The sequence below is a fragment of the Chlorocebus sabaeus genome, chromosome 2 (assembly GCF_047675955.1).
Source record: "Chlorocebus sabaeus isolate Y175 chromosome 2, mChlSab1.0.hap1, whole genome shotgun sequence".
Classification (NCBI taxonomy): domain Eukaryota; kingdom Metazoa; phylum Chordata; class Mammalia; order Primates; family Cercopithecidae; genus Chlorocebus; species Chlorocebus sabaeus.
The window spans coordinates 761,274-783,900 of NC_132905.1; the positions used below are offsets into that span (position 1 = coordinate 761,274).

The 22,627-nt window shown below is 62.0% G+C and overlaps 1 protein-coding gene across 1 annotated transcript; it reads left to right on the top strand.

Annotated features, from left to right (window-relative positions):
* The first annotated feature begins 104 nt into the window (after positions 1-104).
* CHRNA4 (cholinergic receptor nicotinic alpha 4 subunit) lies at positions 105-16,298 on the top strand. The gene is made up of 6 exons (XM_037983014.2): positions 105-343; positions 1,669-1,820; positions 6,224-6,268; positions 7,676-7,785; positions 11,612-12,986; positions 16,070-16,298. Exons 1-6 carry the CDS (start codon positions 268-270, stop codon positions 16,193-16,195), a joined length of 1,884 nt encoding a protein of 627 aa, XP_037838942.2. The 5' UTR covers positions 105-267; the 3' UTR covers positions 16,196-16,298.
* Positions 16,299-22,627: the final 6,329 nt, after the last annotated feature.

The window sequence follows — 22,627 nt, forward strand, 5'->3', positions numbered from 1 at the left end:
CTCTGCTCCCCCTCCTCTCCCCTCCCCTGCTCCCCCTCCCAGCCGGCTGAGGCGGGCAGGGCCGGGCGGGGCCGCGCCACGGAGCCCACAGCCCGGCGCTCCTGGCCCCGCCGCCGCCGCACCGCGCCCCGCAGGAGAAGCGGAACCGGGCCCAGCGGCCGAAGCGGCCCGCGAGGCGCGGGAGGCATGAAGTTGGGCGCGCACGGGCCTCGGAGCCGGGGGGAGCCGGGAGCCGCCCGCATCTAGAGCCCGCGAGGTGCGTGCGCCATGGAGCTCGGGGGCCCCGGGGCGCCGCGGCTGCTGCCCCCGCTGCTGCTGCTTCTGGGGACCGGCCTCCTGCGTGGTAAGTTTCGGGGCACGGGATGGGCCCCCTTTCGCCCGCGTTCGGGTGGCCTGGGACCCCCGGAGCCAGAGGGAGGGAGGCTCCTGACTGCGGTCCCAAGCCGCGGGTGCGCGCAACGGGGCGGCAGAGAGGCTCCCCATCCCCAGCCGCACAGGCTGCGCTCACACCCGGGCTGAGCCAGGCGAGGAGGGAGTTAACCGCCGGCGAATGTGGAGGGCTGGGAAAGGGGGTTTCCGCGGGGGGTGGGGGTTCCGCTGCTATTTCAGGGCTGGACCCAAAAGCTCGAACTTGAACAGAGGTGGGGCCCCCTTCGCCCTTCCCCCATCCATCAGGCTAAATTTCCCTGAAGACTCCCATGCCTGCTTCCTCCGGTTTAGGGGGTCAGAGGGGTGGCCTCTGCCCTTGGCGGCCCCCACCCACCTTTTCTGCAGGAAGAACAAAGTCGGGAGTAGGGACTCTGGGCTTGGAGTCAAGGCTCCCAGGGGTGTAGACTGACCCCTCCCCCTCCCCAGTCCTGTCTGCCTGAGAGCGGGGCCCAGCAGGGAGGTGGAAGGTCCCCCTCCATCCAGACCCGCCCCATGTGGCAGCGCCCAGGACAGGCGGGGAACGCCTCAGACCCTGGGGCCCAGACCTGGAGCACAGATGGACCTGGGGCTGTGCTCGACCTGGGGCTGTGCTCCTCCAGAGCGACTCATCAAGGGCGTTCTGGGTCTGACGAAGAGCTGGGGCAGGCTGGGGTGCGGAGGGCTGGGGTGCGGAGGGGGCTGGGCACCTGCGTGTGAAACACTCCTCCAGCATCAGGGGATTGATGAACCACAGGAGATTCCCTAGGAAGCGGGCGCTTTGGGGGGCCGATCCTCCTTCCTCTTCCTCCCTCTCCCTGCCTGGGCTGGCCCCGCTGCCCTGTGCCCCATCCCGTGCTGCTGTTACCCCCAAGTGTCCTCTGACTCGCCGGCCGCTGGAGGCACAGCCCTTCCCTAGAAGTCAGTGTGACAGGGGACCCAAAGCAGTTCTCAGCCCATCCATTGCCCGGTTTTGTGGTGCGGTGCAAGGTGCTGGAAAGGCCTCCGTGGGCTGAGGGGCCTGGGAAGCTTCCCGGAGGAAATCACAGTTACACCCAGGGGTGGGAGAGAGACGGAAGCCAAAGGAGGGCAGCGTATGCCACGCCCGGCACACGCAGAGGTCCTGGGGTGGGCGGTGCTCTTGTGAGGAGCTGAAAGGAAGCGGACGTGGCTGAGCGTGCTGGGCAGGGGACTGGGGCAGCCAGGACAGCTCCTGGCTCCTGTCCCACCTGCACCTGAGCACTGATCTGCCTCTCCCCGCAGCCAGCAGCCATGTGGAGACCCGGGCCCACGCTGAGGAGCGGCTCCTGAAGAAACTCTTCTCCGGTTACAACAAGTGGTCCCGACCCGTGGCCAACATCTCGGACGTGGTCCTTGTCCGCTTCGGCTTGTCCATTGCTCAGCTCATTGACGTGGTAGGTGGGGGCGTGGCCATCATGTGCTGTGACTGAGGTCATCCTGCAAGGAGCGCCGGGGTCTGGGTGGGCAGAGGGGACACAGCCATCAACACTCGCTGTGGCTGAGAGTGTCCGGCCTGGGCTAGTATGCCAGAACAGCAGCCACCAGCTCCATCCTGCCGGAGCCCCGGCCAAAGGTTGGTTCAGAGCATCCCAGCCAGGCCCTGCCCTTTCCTCCTCCTCGATGTGGGAACACTCCACGTGGCCAGGTTCTCAGTACAGAGCCCAGGCACCTTCGGAAGAACAGCAAAGGCCTTGCTTGGGGGTGGCGGGACACGCTGTGACCTGGGAACAACAAGGACAACCGACCGGGGAAGGGGCCGGGGCAGGGGCAGGCACTGTGGTGTCCTGGTAGCACCCCAACCTCGGCTGGCCCCAGAGCCCCTCACCCACAGGTCTGGAATGTGGGGTTTGGGCGAGTCTTGGGCGAGTTCTGTTTGTGTGAAGTGTGTTTCCTTTCTGGTGGGGGGCCCAGGAGGCTGCTGGGAGGATGCCTAGGGGTCCAGCCAGGCCCCTGCAGCGTGGGCCAGTGCACACGGAGCCCCGAGGTGGGGATAGGAACCAGGAGGCTTCGAGGCTGAGAGAACTGAGCTGTGGGAGGCTCAGCCTTGTGCTCGGTTGAGATGCTTGGTTACCTACCCAGGCCTGAGTCAGACCGTCTGGGGGTCTCGGCGGCCCTAGAGGGGCCGGGTGAGGGGCAGCAGAGACAGTTCCACGTTTCCTAGCCAGGCTCAGCCACTCCAGATAGGGTGAGACCATCCCTCAGGGTACCTGGCTGGGTGGGGGTGCATAACCTGGGGGCTCCTGCCATGGAAGAGGGCAGGCTGGGCAGGCCGTGGCCTCTGGGAGCTGGCCTGCTTGCGAGTGGGCAGCTGATGGCCAGCTGGGCTGCAGGGGCTTGTGTCTTCCACACTGGAGTCCGCCAGCTCCAGCCCTGCTGCCAAATCCCAGCTTGCTGGTCCAGGGAGGGCACCCACACACGGGGAGGCATTTGTACGCTGCAGAGGCCCAGCCCACACCTTGCCAGGACGCCAAGCCTGGGTCTGCCGCTGTGGGAGGAGCTGCCAGGTTGCAGGAGTATTTCCTCTCTTTGGGAGGCTGGCGAGTGTTGGGTAACCCTGGGCCTGGGGCCTGTGGAACGGGGTGAGAGCTGCTTCACTATCCCAGGCTGAGTGGACCACACCCCAGGGGCTTTGAGAGGTGTAGGGAGCTGCAGCCCCATTCCCACGAACAGGCTGGTCAGTGGTGGCACTTGCCTGCACAGGGCTGCGCATGGAGACTCCAGTCAGCCGGCCCCGTCCAGGGTCGGCCACCCAGACCTCCACCCTCAGTGTCCTGGAACTGCCCCTGAGTGGCTCCTGTGGAGTGTCTCTGGCGGAGGCCCAGCCAGAAGACAATGCGGGTTGCACAGGCTTGGCAAGCCTGCTGAGGTTTGCAAACACGGCTGCAAAGTGGTGGCTGGCAGAGGCGGCCGCTGGCGGCTGCCCAAGGCTCTAGGTCTGCCACCCCCCACCTGGCTGCCTACCTGAGCTTCTCAGGGCTCAGTCCATGGCTCCCTACACCACCACAGAGCCCCCAGTTTGCTCAGGAGACGTTGAGGCCAGGAGCACACCCAGCACCAAGACTCCCAGAGCTGCCCACCCCTCTCTCCACCCTGCAGCCGGCTAAGGACTTACACGAGCATGCACACGTGGGTGCTGATGCTCCTGGGTGCCCAAGGCCGAGGGCCACGTGTGTGCGGAAGGGGCTGCCTGACACTCCTGGGTGCTGGCCTAAGGCGGAGGGCCACGTATGTGTGGAAGGGGCTGCCTTGTGTCCGTACGTGGGTGCTGACACTCCTGGGTGCTGGCCTAAGGCGGAGGGCCACGTATGTGTGGAAGGGGCTGCCTTGTGTCCGTACGTGGGTGCTGACACTCCTGGGTGCTGGCCTAAGGCGGAGGACCACGTATGTGTGGAAGGGGCTGCCTTGTGTCCGTACGTGGGTGCTGACACTCCTGGGTGCTCGCCTAAGGCGGAGGGCCACGTATGTGTGGAAGGGGCTGCCTTGTGTCCGTACGTGGGTGCTGACACTCCTGGGTGCCGGCCTAAGTCCGAGGGTCACGTGTATGCGGAAGGGGCTGTCTTGTGTCTGGCCCACTCTGTCTGTCCCACCAGGGGCTGGGGACTCACGTGTGCCCCCTTTGCGAGCTCATATACTTGTTATAGATGCCGTCACCAGGGTCTGTCCTGGAGGGGATGTGAGCTGCATATGTGAGCTGCATATGTGAGCTCAGGCCCCAGGACTGGCTGCACAGGAGGGTCTGGAAGACCCAGTGCTTTTCTAACCAGCCCAGGCCAATGCTGAGTGGTGGTGAAATGTACAGTGTTGACCTGCCCTCCAGCTTCAAGGGCACCTGAGAATGATGGCTGCAAGGGAGCAGGGCAGGACACTGGGCAGGAGGGCCAGGCCTGGCCACATGAAGCTGGTTCTGAGGACCCTGGAGCTTCCTCAGACACACGGGATGAGGTCCTGAGGGGATGAGGTCCTGTGGGGAGATGATGTGGCCCTGCAGAGACGTGGTCTATGGGGATGTGGTCTATGGGGACGTGGTCTGTGGGGATGAGGTTCAGTGGAGACGTCCTGTGGGATGTGGTCTGTGGTGATGTGGTCTGTGGGACATGGTCCTGTGGGGATGTGGTCCTGTGGGGACATGGTCCGTGGAGATGTGGTCCTGTGGGATGTGGTCCTGTGGGGACATGGTCCGTGGAGACATGGTCCATGGAGATGTGGTCCTGTGGGATGTGGTCCCGTGGGGACATAGTTCTGTGGGGACGTGGTCTGTGGAGATGTGGTCCTGTGGGGATGTGGTCCTGTGGGGACATGGTCCGTGGAGATGTGGTCCTGTGGGGACATGGTTGTGTGGGGACGTGGTCTGTGGAGATATGGTCCTGTGGGATGTGGTCCTGTGGGGACATGGTTCTGTGGGGATGTGGTCCGTGGAGATGTGGTCCTGTGGGATGTGGTCCTGTGGGATATGGTCCTGTGGGGACATAGTTCTGTGGGGACGTGGTCCGTGGAGATGTGGTCCTGTGGGGACGTGGTCCGTGGAGATGTGGTCCTGTGGGATGTGGTCCTGTGGGGAACATGGTCCGTAGAGACATGGTTCTGTGGGATGTGGTCCTGTGGGGATGTGGTTCTGTGGAGACATGGTTCTGTGGGGACGTGGTCTGTGGAGATGTGGTTCTGTGGGATGTGGTCCTGTGGGATATGGTCCTGTGGGGATGTGGTCCTGTGGGGATGTGGTCCTGTGGGGACATGGTTCTGTGGGGACGTGGTCCGTGGAGATGTGGTCCTGTGGGATGTGGTCCTGTGGGGAACATGGTCCGTAGAGACATGGTTCTGTGGGATGTGGTCCTGTGGGGATGTGGTTCTGTGGGGACATGGTTCTGTGGGGACGTGGTCTGTGGAGATGTGGTTCTGTGGGATGTGGTCCTGTGGGGATGTGGTCCTGTGGGGATGTGGTCCGTGGAGATGTGGTCCTGTGGGATGTGGTCCTGTGGGGACATGGTCCGTGGAGATGTGGTCCTGTGGGGACATGGTTCTGTGGGGACGTGGTCTGTGGAGATGTGGTTCTGTGGGATGTGGTCCTGTGGGATATGGTCCTGTGGGGATGTGGTCCTGTGGGGATGTGGTCCTGTGGGGATGTGGTTCTGTGGGGAACATGTCCGTAGAGACATGGTTCTGTGGGATGTGGTCCTGTGGGGACGTGGTTCTGTGGGGACATGGTCTGTGGAGATGTGGTCCTGTGGGGATGTGGTCTGTAGGGATGTGGAAGGAGGTGAGTGGGGCGGGCTGGAAGGGGCTGGGGTGAGTGGCCCAGTTGCACACAGTGACCTTGAGTGACAGGTCCCACCTGCTCAGGTCATGAGGCACAGTCCTGGAGAGGCCACCCTGGCCAGCAGTGGAACCCACTTATGTGCCAGGGCAGCTTTGCTGGCTGTGTGTGCCCACATGGGGGGCCTCGTCTGCAGAGGGGCTGCCCCCAAGGGCCAGGAGGGAGCAAGGCAGGAGGGCAGAAGGAGGCTCCCCATGCCTGCCACACCCATCCTTAGCTGGGGGAGCCTGTGAGGCCACTGACCTCCTCTCCAGTTTCCTGCTGGAGATGTTTGCGGCCTTGTCCCCACATCCCTAGATCTCCTCAGAGTCCCCATCCTGGGCTCAGCTGCCTCCAGGGACGGGGCACTTGCCCCCTCCAGAGGTCGCCCATCCACCATGTCTCGCCTTGGCCCTGTCCTTGTGCCAGTGGCTGTGGATGAAGAAACCCAGGGCCAGAGAAAGACACCAAGGGGTCACTGGCCCCCTTCCTCTCTCTGTGCCCTAGGACGAGAAGAACCAGATGATGACCACGAACGTATGGGTGAAGCAGGTGAGTGGGAGGGCACTGCCCTGTCCTGGCCCTGCCCCACCCTGGCCCTGCCCCACCCCTCACCCTGCTGCCCTGCCCCAGCCCTGCCCCACCCCTCACCCTGCTGCCCTGCCCTGGCCCTGCCCTCCCCCACACCCCTCACCCTGCCCTCCCCCACACCCCTCACCCTGCTGCCCTGCCCCGGCCCTGCCCTCCCCCACACCCCTCACCCTGCTGCCCTGCCCCAGCCCTGCCCTCCCCCACACCCCTCACCCTGCTGCCCTGCCGCAGCCCTGCCCTCCCCCACACCCCTCACCCCTCACCCCTCACCCTGCTGCCCTGCCCTGGTCCTGCCCCAGCCCTGCCCCAGCCCTGCCCTCCCCCACACCCCTCACCCTGCTGCCTTGCCCCAGCCCTGCCCCACCCTGGCCCTGCCCCACCCCACCCTCCCCCACACCCCTCACCCTGCTGCCCTGCCCCGGCCCTGCCCTCCCCCACACCCCTCACCCTGCTGCCCTGCCCTGGCCCTGCCCCAGCCCACCCTCCCCCACACCCCTCACCCTGCTGCCCTGCCCTGGCCCTGCCCCAGCCCACCCTCCCCCACACCCCTCACCCTGCTGCCCTGCCCCAGCCCTGCCCTCCCCCACACCCCTCACCCTGCTGCCTTGCCCCAGCCCTGCCCTCCCCCACACCCCTCACCCCTCACCCCTCACCCTGCTGCCCTGCCCTGGTCCTGCCCCGGCCCCACCCTCCCCCACACCCCTCACCCTGCTGCCCTGCCCCGGCCCTGCCCTCCCCCACACCCCTCACCCTGCTGCCCTGCCCCAGCCCTGCCCCACCCTGGCCCTGCCCCACCCCACCCTCCCCCACACCCCTCACCCTGCTGCCCTGCCCTGGCCCTGCTCCACCCCACCCTCCCCCACACCCCTCACCCTGCTGCCCTGCCCCAACCCTGCCCCACCCCACCCCACCCTCCCCCACACCCCTCACCCTGCTGCCCTGCCCCAGCCCTGCCCTCCCCCACACCCCTCACCCTGCTGCCTTGCCCCAGCCCTGCCCCACCCTGGCCCTGCCCCACCCCACCCTCCCCCACACCCCTCACCCTGCTGCCCTGCCCCAGCCCTGCCCTCCCCCACACCCCTCACCCTGCTGCCCTGCCCCAGCCCTGCCCTCCCCCACACCCCTCACCCTGCTGCCCTGCCCCAGCCCTGCCCTCCCCCACACCCCTCACCCTGCTGCCCTGCCCTGGCCCTGCCCCAGCCCACCCTCCCCCACACCCCTCACCCTGCTGCCCTGCCCCAGCCCTGCCCCACCCTGGCCCTGCCCCACCCCACCCTCCCCCACACCCCTCACCCTGCTGCCCTGCCCCAGCCCTGCCCTCCCCCACACCCCTCACCCTGCAGCCTCCCCCCGCCCCACCCCGTCCAGGAGTGGCATGACTACAAGCTGCGCTGGGACCCAGCTGACTACGAGAACGTCACCTCCATCCGCATCCCCTCCGAGCTCATCTGGCGGCCGGACATCGTCCTCTACAACAAGTGAGTCCCCTGGGGAGCTCTGCCAAGGCCCAGCCTGGCCCAGCAGGGCCTATGCCAGCCCCATCCATGCCAGCCCAGGTCCAGGAAGGAAGAAGCAGGAGCAATGGAGAAACTGGTAGGGGTTGAGGAGGGAAGGGTCCCTCCAGGCCAGCAAAGAGGCTGAGGGCATCGCTGGGTGTCAGCACTGGAGCTTCAGAGCCAGAGGGGTCTGAGAGTGGCTGTGGCACCTGGGCACAACATCCCTGCCTGGACCAGTCCTGAGGCCTGGGGGCTGGCTCCTGACCCCGGACGTCTTTGCCCCACCCTTGATGGCTGCAGGAGAGCCCTTTTGGGCTGGAGTGCTTTTCACGATCAGACCCCATCCTGGGATTTCTGGAAGAATAGTGTGGACCGCAGGGTGCCGTGGAGAAGGGTGGGGAAGCCCCAGACGGCTCCCACACCAGCAGGGCCTTTGCTTGCTCTGCACACTCAGGCCCTGCCCAGGACAAACATCACACCAGGCCCCCAGCAAACAAAGCCTCAGGCTGGGCCAAGCCTGTGTCAGGCTCCTGGGAGGCCAAGATGAAGTCTGGTCATGGAAACGGGTTTCCTGTGCCTGGAAGCCAGGGCAGCGTTGCCAGGGATTGGCCGTGGCAGACGGTGGCCTCCAGAGGCTGCTGTCCTCCAACTTGTCCTTCCCACAGATCTGTGCCGAGGGCCCTGCGCCCGGCAGTCAGCACTCTCTGAGCTGAGTCCTCCAGGGAATATCTCTCGCGACAGGCTCAGGGTCTGGGCGCGGCAGGGTCGAAGCTCCCACAAACAAAGCAAATGGAAGCTCTTCCTCCTCTCCTGTCCCAGCCATCTGCCCACAGCCCCTTCCAGGCCCCAGGGCGCCTGCCTGACCTACAAACGCTGCTGTATGATTAAGAACCATCGGGCTCCTCTTCCAACTCAATTGATTCCAGTAATGGCAGTGGGAAGGGTGGTGAAAGGGGGCCGGACACTCTTCCAGGGTGCATTAGGGGAGGTGATCAGTGGTGAGTGGGTGGCAAGTGGTCTTCCCTTAGGACAGGCTCCCTGCCCCCTGCAAGCTGCCCAGCCACCTAGCTCGCCGCCACCAGGACCGTGCACCGAATCCGCCTGTGTGACTCACAGGGACATATTTCAGGGAGAAGTGGAAATGCCCAGGATGGGCCGGGCAGAGAAGCAGCTCTGGGTGCCTGTACACAGCCCTCCAGGAATGCAGCCCCCAGGAACAAAGCCTCTGAGGACCACAGCCCCCACTGTGACCTCAAACCCCCAGGACCACAGCCCCGAGTACTGCAGCTTCCCCACTTCCACACCCTTACCAGGACCATAGCCCTCCAAAGACTACAGCCTCCACCAGGTTCACAGCTCCCCCAGGACCACATTCCCTGCCAGGACCACAGTCCCCCCAGGACCACATCCCTGCCTAGGGCTACAGCACCTCCCGCAGAACCGCAGTGCCCGCAAGGATCACAGTTCTCGCCTGACCACAGCCCCCTAGGACCGCAGCCCCCCTAGGACCGCAGCCCAGCCTAGGACCACAGCTCAGGAGAGGGGGGTGTGCGGCCACCCCATGTCCTCCTGTGTCTCCTCCTCATTACAGCCTGTGGGAGGTAGTGGGGTAACCTGTGGGATACAGTCGGGTGACCCCAGTTTTCTCTTCAGGGCTGGGGTTGTCACCGAGGCTCTCTCTGGACAGGACGTGGGGTTCCTGGAGTCGGTGCTGGTGCTGGGGTCCGCTCCCACCGAGGCCTGTTTCTGGGGCAGCAGGTGACCGTGGTTGGTGGCCAGCCAGGCTGCAGGGTGGGAGGCCTCAGCCCTTCTCTGGGCTTTGGCCACCCCCAGTTGGGGGCCCTGCTGTCCACTTGGGGCTTGTCTAAGATTGGCCCTTTGGGGCAGGAGCCCAGAAATCCCTGACCTGGGATCGGGGTGGAGGGGACAGAGGGTCTCATGCCACCCCGTGGGCCCTGGAGCAGGAACCTGGACCTGCCAGACTGGGCGGCTCCTCAGACCCTGCCTGCTCCTAGGGTGCAGCTTTCCAGAACCGGCTCACAGCTCGGTGGTTCAGCCCAAACAGGGTTCTCCTCAAAGGCTCCCCAGAGGGCGGCCGGAGCCAGGGGTGGGTAGGGCAGGGAGCAGCAGTGACGCGGCCCAGGGATGCTGTGGGACCTGGGGGCTGGGGGACCTGGCCCTGACCTTGTCCCGTTTCCTGTGGCGCGGGTGGAGGACCCTGGGAGAGGGGGGCCCTGCCCAGAGTGACCTGCACTGTTCCCAAGCACAGCCCTGAGCCCCTGCAGCGTGCGTGCTGAATGGAGTAGTCACCCGCTTCCCGTATGAGAAGGTTTTCATTTGTGCCTCAGAAGGTGGAGAGCGTTGGTTTTTGGAGAGATGGGCTGGGGGGAAAGGAGCAAACTTGAGCCTGATTCCACCCAGACTGAAATCGGGGGCCAGGCTGTGCTGGGCCGGAGCTGTGTGGAGATGCAGCTGGTGGCTCTTCCCGGGTCTCCCTCCCCCTGCAGGGCAGCCGAGCGGCAGCCCAGCCGGCAGTGTTGGCTCAGGACCAGTTCAGCGGGGCAGAGCCTCAGCACCGACCGAGACCGGTGGGGGGCCAGGGCTCCATGACCTGGAGGGCAGAGCTCCAGCAGCGGCAGCTCCACAAAGGGAGGGTCCCTGAGGGTTGGGAGGGAGGTTGAGGTGCAGGCCCGGCCCTGGGACTCCTGGGCAGGCACAGAGGAAGCTCAGGGAACAGTGGCCAGCTCTGCCCAAGTACCTGGGGAGGCCCTGGCCTTTGAGCAGGCTCTCAGGGAATGAGACAGAGGAGGGATGGGCAGGGGTCCAGGCAACTTGGCAGAGGTGGGCAGAAGGTGTGTGGCTGGGCAGCCGCTCCCCGGGACACGTCGTGCCCCACCATCCTCCACAGAGCTGAGCCTGGCCCCACACCCACCAATGCTGTGGATTTAATGGGGCCTCAGGCTTCCCATCGGTGGGGACTTCTGTGGGTGGGGTGTGGGGGGTCAGCTGCTTCAGGCCGGAACGTGCTCCTGCAGTGTGTCCTACCCAGCCAGCCACTGTCCATGGAACTAGGGGCTGGGTCTGGGAGCTCTGCCTACCAGGAGGAGTTCAAGGGACATCAGCCCCTCGCTCCATTGCTCTGTTGCCCACCTGGGCCTGTGGACAGAAGACCCATGTCCTCAAGGCAAAAGAGAGTCCAGAGCCAGTGGCTCGGATGTGGCCCTGGAACTGGGCAGTGCATATGCAGCCTCACTGCATTGTCCCTGGGTGGCCAGAGCACCTGTCCCTGCCTCTGTGGCCCCTGGTGTCCTCATGCTCACACACCGGCAGGTGGCCTCCAAGTCCTTGGGGTTAACGGCAGAAGCTGGGTGAGGAATTCCTGTGGTGGCCCGGGGTGCTGCTTGGAGGGGCAGGGATGTAGGGATGCTGTGTGTCCCAGGAGGTGTCGCTGGAAGACTAGCCCCATCCCTGCACCACTCACGGGTAAGAAGAATCAGCAGCAGCAGTGACTATGTGTGTCAGACACCTGTAGGTCCCTTCCTGTTCTCTGAACCACGTGCTACCCCCAGCTCAGGGATGATAAACTGAGGTGCGCGAGTAAGTGAAGAGACGAGCAGTGTACCTGGGCAAGGCCGCCAGCCTTTCTATGCTCCTGTGATGTGAGAATGCCTCTGTGTGTGGGCGTGGGCATGGATGTGGATGTGGATGAGGATGTGGATGTGGGCGTGGACATGGATGTGGGCATGGGTGTGGATGTGGACGTGGGCATGGACGTGGGGGTCTTACTCCCTTCGATCTTCCTGCCCAGTGCTGATGGGGACTTCGCAGTCACCCACCTGACCAAGGCCCACCTGTTCCATGACGGGCGGGTGCAGTGGACGCCCCCGGCCATCTACAAGAGCTCCTGCAGCATCGATGTCACCTTCTTCCCCTTCGACCAGCAGAACTGCACCATGAAATTCGGCTCCTGGACCTACGACAAGGCCAAGATCGACCTGGTGAATATGCACAGCCGCGTGGACCAGCTGGACTTCTGGGAGAGCGGCGAGTGGGTCATCGTGGACGCCGTGGGCACCTACAACACCAGGAAGTACGAGTGCTGTGCTGAGATCTACCCAGACATCACCTACGCCTTCGTCATCCGGCGGCTGCCGCTCTTCTACACCATCAATCTCATCATTCCCTGCCTGCTCATCTCCTGCCTCACTGTGCTGGTCTTCTACCTGCCCTCCGAGTGCGGCGAGAAGATCACGCTGTGCATCTCCGTGCTGCTGTCGCTCACCGTCTTCCTGCTGCTCATCACCGAGATCATCCCGTCCACCTCGCTGGTCATCCCGCTCATCGGCGAGTACCTGCTGTTCACCATGATCTTCGTCACCCTGTCCATCGTCATCACGGTCTTCGTGCTCAACGTGCACCACCGCTCGCCGCGCACGCACACCATGCCCGCCTGGGTACGCAGAGTCTTCCTGGACATCGTGCCGCGCCTGCTCCTCATGAAGCGGCCGTCCGTGGTCAAGGACAATTGCCGGCGACTCATTGAGTCCATGCACAAGATGGCCAGTGCCCCGCGCTTCTGGCCCGAGCCGGAGGGGGAGCCTGCTGCCACAAGCGGCACCCAGAGCCGGCACCCGCCCTCGCCGTCCTTCTGTGTCCCCCTGGATGTGCCGGCTGAGTCTGGGCCTGCCTGCAAGTCGCCCTCCGACCAGCTCCCCGCTCTGCAGCCCCCGGAAGCTGAGAAAGCCAGTCCCCACCCCTCGCCTGGACCCTACCGCCCACCCCACAGCACCCAGGCACCAGGGCTGGCCAAAGCCAGGTCCCTCAGCGTCCAGCACATGTCCAGCCCTGGAGAAGCGGTGGAAGGTGGTGTCCGGTGCCGGTCTCGGAGCATCCAGTACTGCGTTCCCCGAGACAATGCCGCCCCCGAGGCGGACGGCCAGGCTGCCGGCGCCCTGGCCTCTCGCAAGACCCACTCGGCTGAGCTCCCGCCCCCAGACCAGCCCTCTCCGCACAAATGCACCTGCGGGAAGGAGCCCCCTTCCGTGTCCCCGAGCGCCACGCTCAAGGCCCGCGGCACCAAAGCACCGCCCCGGCACCTGCCCCTGTCGCCGGCCCTGACCCGGGCGGTGGAGGGTGTCCAGTACATCGCGGACCACCTGAAGGCCGAAGACGCAGACTTCTCGGTAAGTCCCGCCCATGGCTGTGCTGGGCGCCTCTGGCCCAGATGGAGTCGGTGGACACCCTCCGTTTCTGGTGCGTCATCCAGGAGCTGGGCCCAGGCCTCAGGCTGCTTTGCTTTGGGGTACAGGGCATGGCCCCTGCTGCAGCAGCCTCGCCCGGAGCTGCTACATAGCTGCAGGTCCCAGGCTGAGCGGGGCAGGTGGTCCCGAGGGGCTGGCACGGGGTGGATCCTGGTGCCGCCTCCGACTCTGGGACACACTGGGCCTCGGAGATGGCAGGGTGAGGGGCCACAGGCGGCCTCCTTCCAGCACAGCATGGGGGCGCTCTGGGAACTCCTGCCCAGCGACGCCCAAGTCTCCAGAACGCAACAAGGCACTGCCAAGTCCCTTTCCCCAGGGCGTGCCTGTGCCTGCCCCGTGGGCCTCCCTAGGGCCCCTCCGTACCTGGGGCCTGGAGGTAGGGGGCTTGGAGAAGATGGGATGGGATGGGCTGGTGGCAGGAGAGAAGGATCCGGGACAGGAACACAGCCCCAAGACCGTCAGCCCCACGCGGCCACGCTGGGGATGGGTGGGAGAGCCATGGGCTGGGGGCAGAAAACATAGGCCGCACTGCTAAGGCCCCCCGGGGCCCTGGGCCAGCCCACCTGCCCTCACCCTCACGCACCAGGCACCGGCTGCACAGCGGCCTCCAGAGCCGTGGTGTCTGCTAAGTGGCAGCCATGTCTGTGTTACCCGCGGCTCTGCAGTCTCCTACCCGTTCCCTGCAGGAGAGGCCCCGGGGCAGAGCCAGCTTTGCCTGACCCTAGCACCAGGTAGCCTCCCTGTTTCCTTCTGCAGACATTTGCTGTCTGTCGCAGGTGGGGAGGCTCAGGGGCCAGGGGCCACAGACGGGACAATGGGGCCGGATGGGTGGGGAACACAGTCAGCCGAGGGTCTCAGCCTCAGCCGTGCAGCCCGTGACGTCCACAGCGGCAACTTGACATCTGTCCTGCCATCCGCCTGCTGTTGCTGGCACCTCCCGGCTCTCATCCCAGTGCCAGGGCCTGGTGCCCTCAGTGGGCCGCCTCCATTTGAAGGGGCCGCCTCTGCCAGGATCCCAGAGTGCCATCCTCGATGGTTTATTAGGATGCATCTGGTGCCTGCCCCCACTAACTGAGTGAGCCCCAAAGCAAGGGGCGCGTGCTCCACACCCCTGAGAGGTGAGGGAGTCGCCCCACACAGCCACCCCCACTGAATCCCAAGAAGCTGCAAAGCCACCTGCATGTTCCAGAATGTTCTGGGGTCACGAGAGCAGCCTGGAGAAGTGTCAGGATCCTGCTTTGCTGCCAGCTCTTGAAGCCAGAGGCAGCTAAGCCCAGGCCGTGCCACTGTGGGGTCGGATGCTTTTAGGTGTTTGATCAAAACGGCCCTGAAGCCGGCAGTGGGTCTGAGCTCGGCAGCCAGCGCAGCCTGGGCCCCCTCCAGCAGCCTTGTGGGCCAATCACTGCCGCTGCCTGACCTGGTTCTGGGCTTGTGGGGAGCAGAGCTGACTTCACAGGAGGCGCCTCGGGGACAGAGGGAAGGCTTTGGTCTGTCGCTGCGTTTCATCTTCAGGGCGGATGGAACGCGGCACACAGAACCCAGGGAACTAAAGGCACGTGGGAAAGGGTGAGAGGGTGGCCGCGTCCCTCCCCCAGAGCTGAGGCCTGAGCAGGACTTTATTTATAAGTGACCCCGTTTGCCTTCAGGCTTCCCGTAAATAAATACGGCCATTTTGGTTCAGTTTAACACGATCAGGACACCCGGGATTGCTGCAAAAAATCAGAGCAGGAGGCGGCACTGTCCCCTCCCATCCCTCATCATCCACAGGCCCGGGACCCAGGACACCCTCATGGCCTGGCCCAGAGGCAGCTCGTCAGCTTGGGGTCGTCTCAGGTCCTTCTATACAGCAGAGCCAGAGACACGGGACGGGGGAGCCACAGACGCGGGACGGGGAAACCAGAGACACACAGGACAGTGGAGCCAGAGACACAGGACAGGGGAGCTGGGGACACAGGACGGGGGAGCCGGGGACGCGGGACGGGGGAGCCGGGGACACAGGATGGGAGAGCCAGAGACGCAGGACAGGGGAGCCAGAGACGCAGGTTGGGGGAGCCAGAGATGTGGGACAGGGGAGCCGGGGCCAGGGAAGTGGCCAGCTGCGTGAGTACCTTTAGCTGCACACAGCAGCTGTCTTGAGAACGGCTTCCCGACTCCAGGCCTGACCGGGCCACTGCCTCTGCTGTCCCTAGGCCTCTGCTCCTAGGGGTCACCCAGGGTGGGGTCCGCCCTGCATCAGCCCCAGGAGTGTGGGGTTAGAAGCCGGACCGGGAGCCGGCACCCACTGTCCCTGTTTAGATGTGTAACCGCAGCCGCTCCGATAGCTGTGCACCTCAGTGTGAAAATGGGACAGGCCAGGGGAAGCTCGAGTGAGAGATTGCAGATGGCAGTGGCTGTGCGGGTTCCGTGTGTGCTGCTCTCGTCCGCCCTCTGGCCCCGGGTCCTCCCTGTGGAGCATCAGCTGGCAATGCTGCCCACGACCAGTGTGTGGGGTTAGGCCCCATTATCCCAAACCCAGCAGGCTCCCTGTCTCACCCTGCTCAGTGAGGCTGTGCCCCCACCGGGCCTCATTTTTCCATCTGCAAAACGGGGAGGGGGATGAGCCTCCATGGTGCGCCTCCCAGCACTGGTGAACTGAGAGCAGACCCCTCACGGGGCACCTAAACCCCCCTCCCCCGTGCCCCCTTCCTGAAGTGCAGACTGCCTGCTGAGAGGTGGGGGCACTCAGGGCACAGTGCAGAGCCTGTCTCCACATGGGGGTCTGCCCAGCCAGAATTCCCAGGGTTCCCAGGTTCTCCTGCCCTGCACCGTAGTGATGCCGCCCCCTGCAGAGCACTGGCTTTCCCGTGCGCCCCGATTCCTCCCCTTGGTGCAGGTGTGTGCGGGGTGCACCGGCTGCCTCGGGTGGAAGGTGGGAGGTGGAGAAGCTGCCGCCGGCGGTGCCAGGGTCCTGAGGGCTCTCCGGTGGGCGGCCGGGGCTGTTGGGGTGACGGCATCTGTGCTTGCAGGTGAAGGAGGACTGGAAGTACGTGGCCATGGTCATCGACCGCATCTTCCTCTGGATGTTCATCATCGTTTGCCTGCTGGGGACCGTGGGCCTCTTCCTGCCGCCCTGGCTGGCTGGCATGATCTAGGAAGGGACCAGGAGCCTGCGTGGCCTGCGGCTGCAGCACATGGGGTCAGCGTCCATGCGGCCGGCCTGGGGCCGGGCTGGCTCCTCCCTGGACTCTGCAGGGCCACACGTTTGCCACATTATCCTTCCTGTTCTGTGTCTGCTGTAAGACGGCCTTGGACAGGGACACAGCCTCTGGGGAGACTGAGTGCGGAGCTGCTTCCAGCTGGGCTGAGGCCCCAGGAGGCAGCGGCTTGGAGCAGCGGCTTCTACCTGCAGGACTCGGGTTAGGTCCAGTGCAAGAGTCTCCTGAGCTTCCCTGCAGGTGGGACTCCCTCCTCCCGGTCTCTCAGCAGACCCGGTGATGGTCCCGACTGCCCCAAGGGGCCCTTGAAGGGACTTCATGCTCCTTCTGCCCCAAGTGTCCCGTCTTCTGGAGGCCTGACCACCTCTCCCACCCACCGCATCCTGCACCTGTGTGGGCCTCAGTTTCTCCCCGACGGTCCTCGGGCCTCGCTGGCCCCATAAGCGTGAGCCAGCGGCGCTCCAATCTCCTTCACTAGGAGTGGGTCCAGGCAGGGATTGTGTTCGGCTGTGTTTTGGGTAAGTTAGAACTCAAGTCTTGTGCCTGAGGACCCTTGGAGAACAGAGCTTTGTGGAGCTGGTCCCGCGTGGGGAGAATCGGGTGGCAGGCCCTCCACGGGGGACAGGAGCACCCAGCCCCAGAGAGTCCCGAGACCAGGGCTCTGCCTTCCCAGTGTGGGGCCAGGGCTCTGTGGCAGGTGGCCAGGGCTCCACGGGGGCCTAGTGGCTCTGGCCCCGGGATTACTTCTGTGTTGTGATTTCCCAGGGCTGGGAGGGTCCCGAATGGAGCCCAGACCCGGGCCCTGGTTCCCCCAGGACCCTGAGGGTTTCTACCTTGGTGCACAGCCCGGGAGATCCGCCCAGGGCTCTGGGTTTGGGAAGAAGGATTTCCCGTCACAGTAGCCTTGGGGAGTTGGTGGGGGCATCCCTGAGAACCTCCACCCGGGAGATGCTGGGACCCTCGGGGCAGGAAGTTCCCGAGAAACCTCATGGGGGTCAAGGAGCCCTGGGGTTTCCACACAGGCCTGTGCCCTCCATCCTGGCAGGGCAAGCAGAGCTAAGCAGGGCCTCACCCCTGCAGGCGGTACCCAGAGGTGGGGGAGGCCTGAAGTGTCTCCAGGCATGACCCTGGAGCCTGGCAGTGCACCTCCTGAAGACGGCGCACCTGGCAGGCCCCCAGGGTCCCCAGGGGCACACTTCCCCCGGGGGGTGGGCACAGGCTGCCCCACCCCTCCATGATTCTAAGGGCTCAGAGGGGCGGGGCCAGGACGGCGTGTCCCTTGCCTGCGAGTGACGTTGGTTCAGGAAGGCAGTCAGGAAACCTCCCACTGAGTGGTCCACATTCTGCCACCCCCAGACCCCATCCAGCCTGGGGCGGGGCTGGGGTCGGGCCCTGTGTCCCACTGTGTCTCATCCGTCTGTCCCTGAGCCAAGCTCTCCTGGGCCAGGGTCTCCTCAGAAGGTGTCTGAGAGCAGAATGAATAATTGAAGTTTGGAACGCAGCACGCTGAGTGCCCAGGAAATGCCACTGTGTCCCCGCGGGCAGTGACATGAGTGGGGAGGAGACTCAGGCTCACATTGCCCACACCTGCCTCTGAACTGCTGCTGGTCATCCCCACCCCCGGGTGCCTGTGACTGGGGTCCTGAGGCTGGGGCTCTTGTGCCAGGAGTGAGTGGGACGCAGAGACCCTCGTGCCAAATCCTGGGCATCCCCAGCCCCCCGGCCCCTCCACATCCCCTGTGTATTCAGGACTCCATCTGCTGAACTCTGACCTGTCCCCACTCCGCCATCAGCCCCTGCTGCCCCTCGGCCAGAGAACCCAGGATCCAGGGAGACCCTGGGCGAGTGAGGTCATCCTGGGGCCATGGAAGCTGGCAGGAGACACTGGTCTCAGAGGAGGGAGAGAGACGCAGATTTCAGATATAAGAAGCTGGATCCACATTGCATAAGCAGATCCAGCTGCCAGATGTGTGGGCAGCTGCAGGGAGCGGCCCGGGGTGCTGGGCCCAGCTGTGGTTGTTCTTTTCTGGGTCGGGAGCGACTGCGGAGTGGCTGGGACGCTCCTGCTGGGAGACCCTCCTGCTGGGGGTGACTGCTTGCCTGGGGGAAGACCCCTTTCCCTTTCTTCTTCTTCTTTATATATATTTTTTTGAGGCTCAAAAAAAAAAATCCAAATAAAGCACCATATTCCCACCACGCCAAATTAACCTGGACAACAATGTTGGCGTATTTGCGTCCACTGTTGTTTTTATTAATTAAGGTAAAATTTACGTATGGTGAGATGCATGCTCTTCAGCGGGGACCCCAGCCCCTAGAAGGTCCCTCCAGCCCTTCCTGTTGGTGTCCCTTCCCCATTTGTGGCTCTGACTTAAGCACGGTGGATTGACCTCTCCGGCTCATGACCTTCAAGGAGTCAGAATGCTGCAGTTGGAGCCTTTGATGTCTGGTTTCTTGATCATATGACTTAGAGCTTCATCCGTGCTGTTGTGTGTGTCTGTAGCTCATTGCTATTTGTTCCTTCGTTTTTAACTGTGAGCAGTGTTCTTCTGTCTGAATAAACTAAGACACAGTTTGTCCATCACCTGTTAGTGGACTTTGTTTGCAGCTGTCAGTGGTTAGGAACGGAGGTGCTGGCGTGTGCACAGGGACACAGATGGTCTCGCGCTCTATCCATTGTGTATGTTGATTTTCTGTATCTGTTCATGTTTTAGCATCTTTCAGACCCAGGACTGCTCCTCCTAGGGCCAGTTATTTCCCAGGGGTGGACAGCTTGCCTAGAGCCCGCCTTGCCAGGGCTGTGTCCCCCGACTCCCTATCAAAGTCTTACACTAAGCCAGTGTTTCCCCGCCCTGCGCGAGCCGGGCACCAGGCAGCGGGAGACACCGCTGCAGCTCAAAGCCTGTGGGGCGCCGGCCCCTCTGCAACTGCTCATGCCACCCTGCCCGGTCCTTCCCAGGGGAGGCCCCAACAAAGGCCCCGGCCAGGGCTTCCCAGCCCCTTCTGCCTCTGGACAGCCTGGGTGCTTCCCGTGTGGCCCGGCCTGGGGTGACGTGGCCCTCCTCTCAGGAAGCGTGGTACTCTCTCAATGGCATTGGCCTCTGGAGTTGTCACTCAGGCTCCCTTGTAAGTTATGGCTGGGCCCAGGACACTCCAGGGCAGCTGCTGCGGTACTGCTGGGTTAGAAGGTGCCCCCAGAGCAGAGGTGGCTTCGGGTTTCTAAAGTGACTGAGTCCTTTCACTTTGCACTAGAAATGCTGCATCAGGCAGCACACGTAGCATCTGGGGACGCAAGCCCAGCCAGCCCCACAGACCACGTTCCTCCGACCGTGTGGCCCAGCCAGCCCCACAGACCAAGTTCCTCCGACCGTGTGGCCCGCCGAGCCCGGGTGCGGCTCCCGGCTTCTGCAGGAAACGTCTGCCAAGCCCTGGAACGTGCTCTCAGCGTGCGCACAGACTTCAGTGAGTAAAATGCCCCTTCACCACGTGTGCTGTGCCCTACATTTTCTATTCAAGTTTCTTCTATTTCAATCTGTAGGAAAGGCTGGGTGTGACCCACAGAATTGATTTCTTGACCCACAGTTGGAAGCTTGCTGCTTAGGACAGAATACCTGGCAGTGGAATTGTTAGGGGTTTGCACTGGGTTTTAGGAGATAACGCCAACGTGCTTTCCATGTCACTGTGCCGTTTACACTCCCCATCTGCAGACAGGCGCTCCCGTTTCGCTAATCCGAGCTGACATTTCCTGGCATTTGCCTGCCTCGCGGGGTAACGTACACGGCGTGCATATGAATCCTCGGCGGCATGACAAGGCATTTTCTTTCACAGACTGAATGTGTGCATAGAGCCAGCGCCTGGGAATCCCCTGCTTAGCCCGGCCAGCCACGACCCGCCGGAGGTCACCCAACACCTCTACCTGGCATTGCTAGCCCTGGGTTCTGTGCATGGCCGCACCAGGTGTGCCCGTCTGTCGGCTCCCGATTCCGGGTCGTTACTCACTGTGCTGCGGGCTCTGCCATGTGCCACCACCTTATTTATCCATCGCCAGCTCGTGGCTGCTGTGAACAGACCTTGGCACTTATGTGTTTCCATGGGAGGCAGACCCAGCAGCTCCGGCTCAGTGGCGGGAAAGAAGGGCGCGTGGTCAGCTCAAGGAGCTGCTGACGAAGGGTTTGCCAACGCGACTGCATTGACGTCACCTCCTCTCAGAGTTCCGATTCTCTCCCCCGTACCAAGGGTTCTTAATTTTTACCAGTCCGGTGGGAATGCAGTTCTGTCTGTTTTAAATTACATTTCTCTAGTTACTAGAGTTGGGGCATCTTCTCACACGTTTGTCGACTGTTCAGGTTTCTTCTATGATGTGCCTATTATCTTTTGTCAGGGTTTTGAATCTCTTTTTTATTTCTAATTTAATTCCTCTGGAGTCAGGGAAGTATTCCATTTCATCTCAGTGCTTTCAAATCTGTCACGCTTGTTATCGGGTCCAGCATATGGTCTGTCCACATCAGGGTTCCATGCAGCCTTGAAAAGAACACATCTTCCGCTCTGCTTCAGGGAATGTTCTAGAAATGCCAGCCAGGTCCCGCCTGCTGAGGCATCCTTCAAGTCTTCTACACCCGGACCAGTGTTCTGTCTACATGGTGTAGGAGGCTTCAGAGGGGAGCTGAGGTCACCAAGGAGAATCGTGGCCTTACCCCTTCTCACAGGCGTGCTGGCGTTTGCTTCGCGTATTTGGAAGCTCTGTTCTGTCGTGTTCAGGGCTACTGTGTTCTCATGGTGGGGGCGCCTGCTCGCTATGGAACGGCCTCTCTATCCCTCGTACCATTCCACACACTCAAGTCTCCTTTTCTCAGCATCACATTGACACTCCAGCCGTCTTTCGAGAGTTGTTGGTAGATCCTTTTCTAGTCTCTCCTTTTAACCTTACTGTTCCATTTCATTACATATAAGGAGGGTTTCTTGCAGACAACAGGTAACTACCATCCTAGTCAGACACAGAACGTTTCTGTCACCCAGAAAGCTCCTTCATGTCCCTGTGTAGCTAAAACCCTCTGCGCTCCAGGAAACCGCTGACATGATTCCCAGGTCTGTGGATCACTTCTGTTATGTTCTAGACCTTCATGTAGGTGGAACAGGTGCCTCTGTCACAAAGCATGGCGTTCGGGGTTGTAGACGAACAGTCAAACTCTGTAAAATGTTTGAAGAGATTTATTCTGAGCCAAATATGAGTGACCCTGGCCCGTGACACAGCCCTCGGGAGGTCCTGAGTACACGTGCCCAAGGTGGTCGGGCACAGCTTGGCTTATCTATTTTCAGGAGGCAGGAGACATCAATCAATACATTTAAGAAATACATTGGTTTGGTTCAGAAAGGTGGGACAATTCACAGTGAATTCAAACATTTTCTGGTTGACAACTGGTTGAGTTTATCTGAAGACCTGGGATCAATGGAAAGGAATGTTCAGGTTGAGATAAAGGATTGTGGAGACCACGTTTGACTGGTGCAGAGGAAGCTCTTAGACAGCAGACTTCAGAGATAGCAGATTGTGAAATGTTTCTTATTGGACCTAAAAGGGTGCCTGGCGCTTAGTTGATTATGTCCTGGATCTGGAAAGGAAGGAAAACAAAGGGGAAGGGGATTCTCTATAGAATGTGGGTTTCTCCCACAAGAGACTTTGCAGGGCAATTTCAAGGTATGGCAAGGAAATGTATTTTGGCGTAAAATGTTTTTTTCTTCCTTGTCTCATAATGTTACACCAGAGTGAGACTGGAAAGTCAGTCACAATATATAGGGTCAAATAAAGCACATCTGGTGAGAACGGATGGTTTGTAGGGCATGTCCCCCAGACCCCTTTGATAGGAATTTGGGCAAGATAAGAAATCAGAGCTTAGTCCTTCGGGTATTCACCCAAGTTGCTGAATGGACGTAATTCACTCATCTTTATGGATATGATGTAATTCATTCATCTGTGTGGATATGACGTAATTCTTTCATCTGTGTGGATATGATGTAATTCACTCATCTTTGTGGATATGACATAATTCATTCATCTTTGTGGGTATGACGTAATTCATTCATCTGTGTGGATATGATGTAATTCACTCGTGTGTGTGGATATGATGTAATTCATTCGTCTGCGTGGATATGACGTAATTCGTTCATCTTTGTGGATATGATGTAATTCATTCATCTGTGTGGATATGACGTAATTCACTCATCTTTGTGGGTATGACGTAATTCATTCATCTGTGTGGATGTGATGTAATTCACTCGTGTGTGTGGATATAATTCATTCGTCTGCGTGGATATGACGTAATTCGTTCATCTTTGTGGATATGATGTAATTCATTCATCTGTGTGGATATGACGTAA

Coding starts and splice junctions, on each gene's coding strand:
- CHRNA4 (XM_037983014.2), top strand. CDS start 268: ATGGAGCTCGGGGGCCCCGGGGCGCCGCGGCTGCTGCCCCCGCTGCTG. Junction 7,786..11,611: donor GACATCGTCCTCTACAACAA/GTGAGTCCCCTG, acceptor CTTCCTGCCCAG/TGCTGATGGGGACTTCGCAG. Junction 12,987..16,069: donor CCGAAGACGCAGACTTCTCG/GTAAGTCCCGCC, acceptor CTGTGCTTGCAG/GTGAAGGAGGACTGGAAGTA.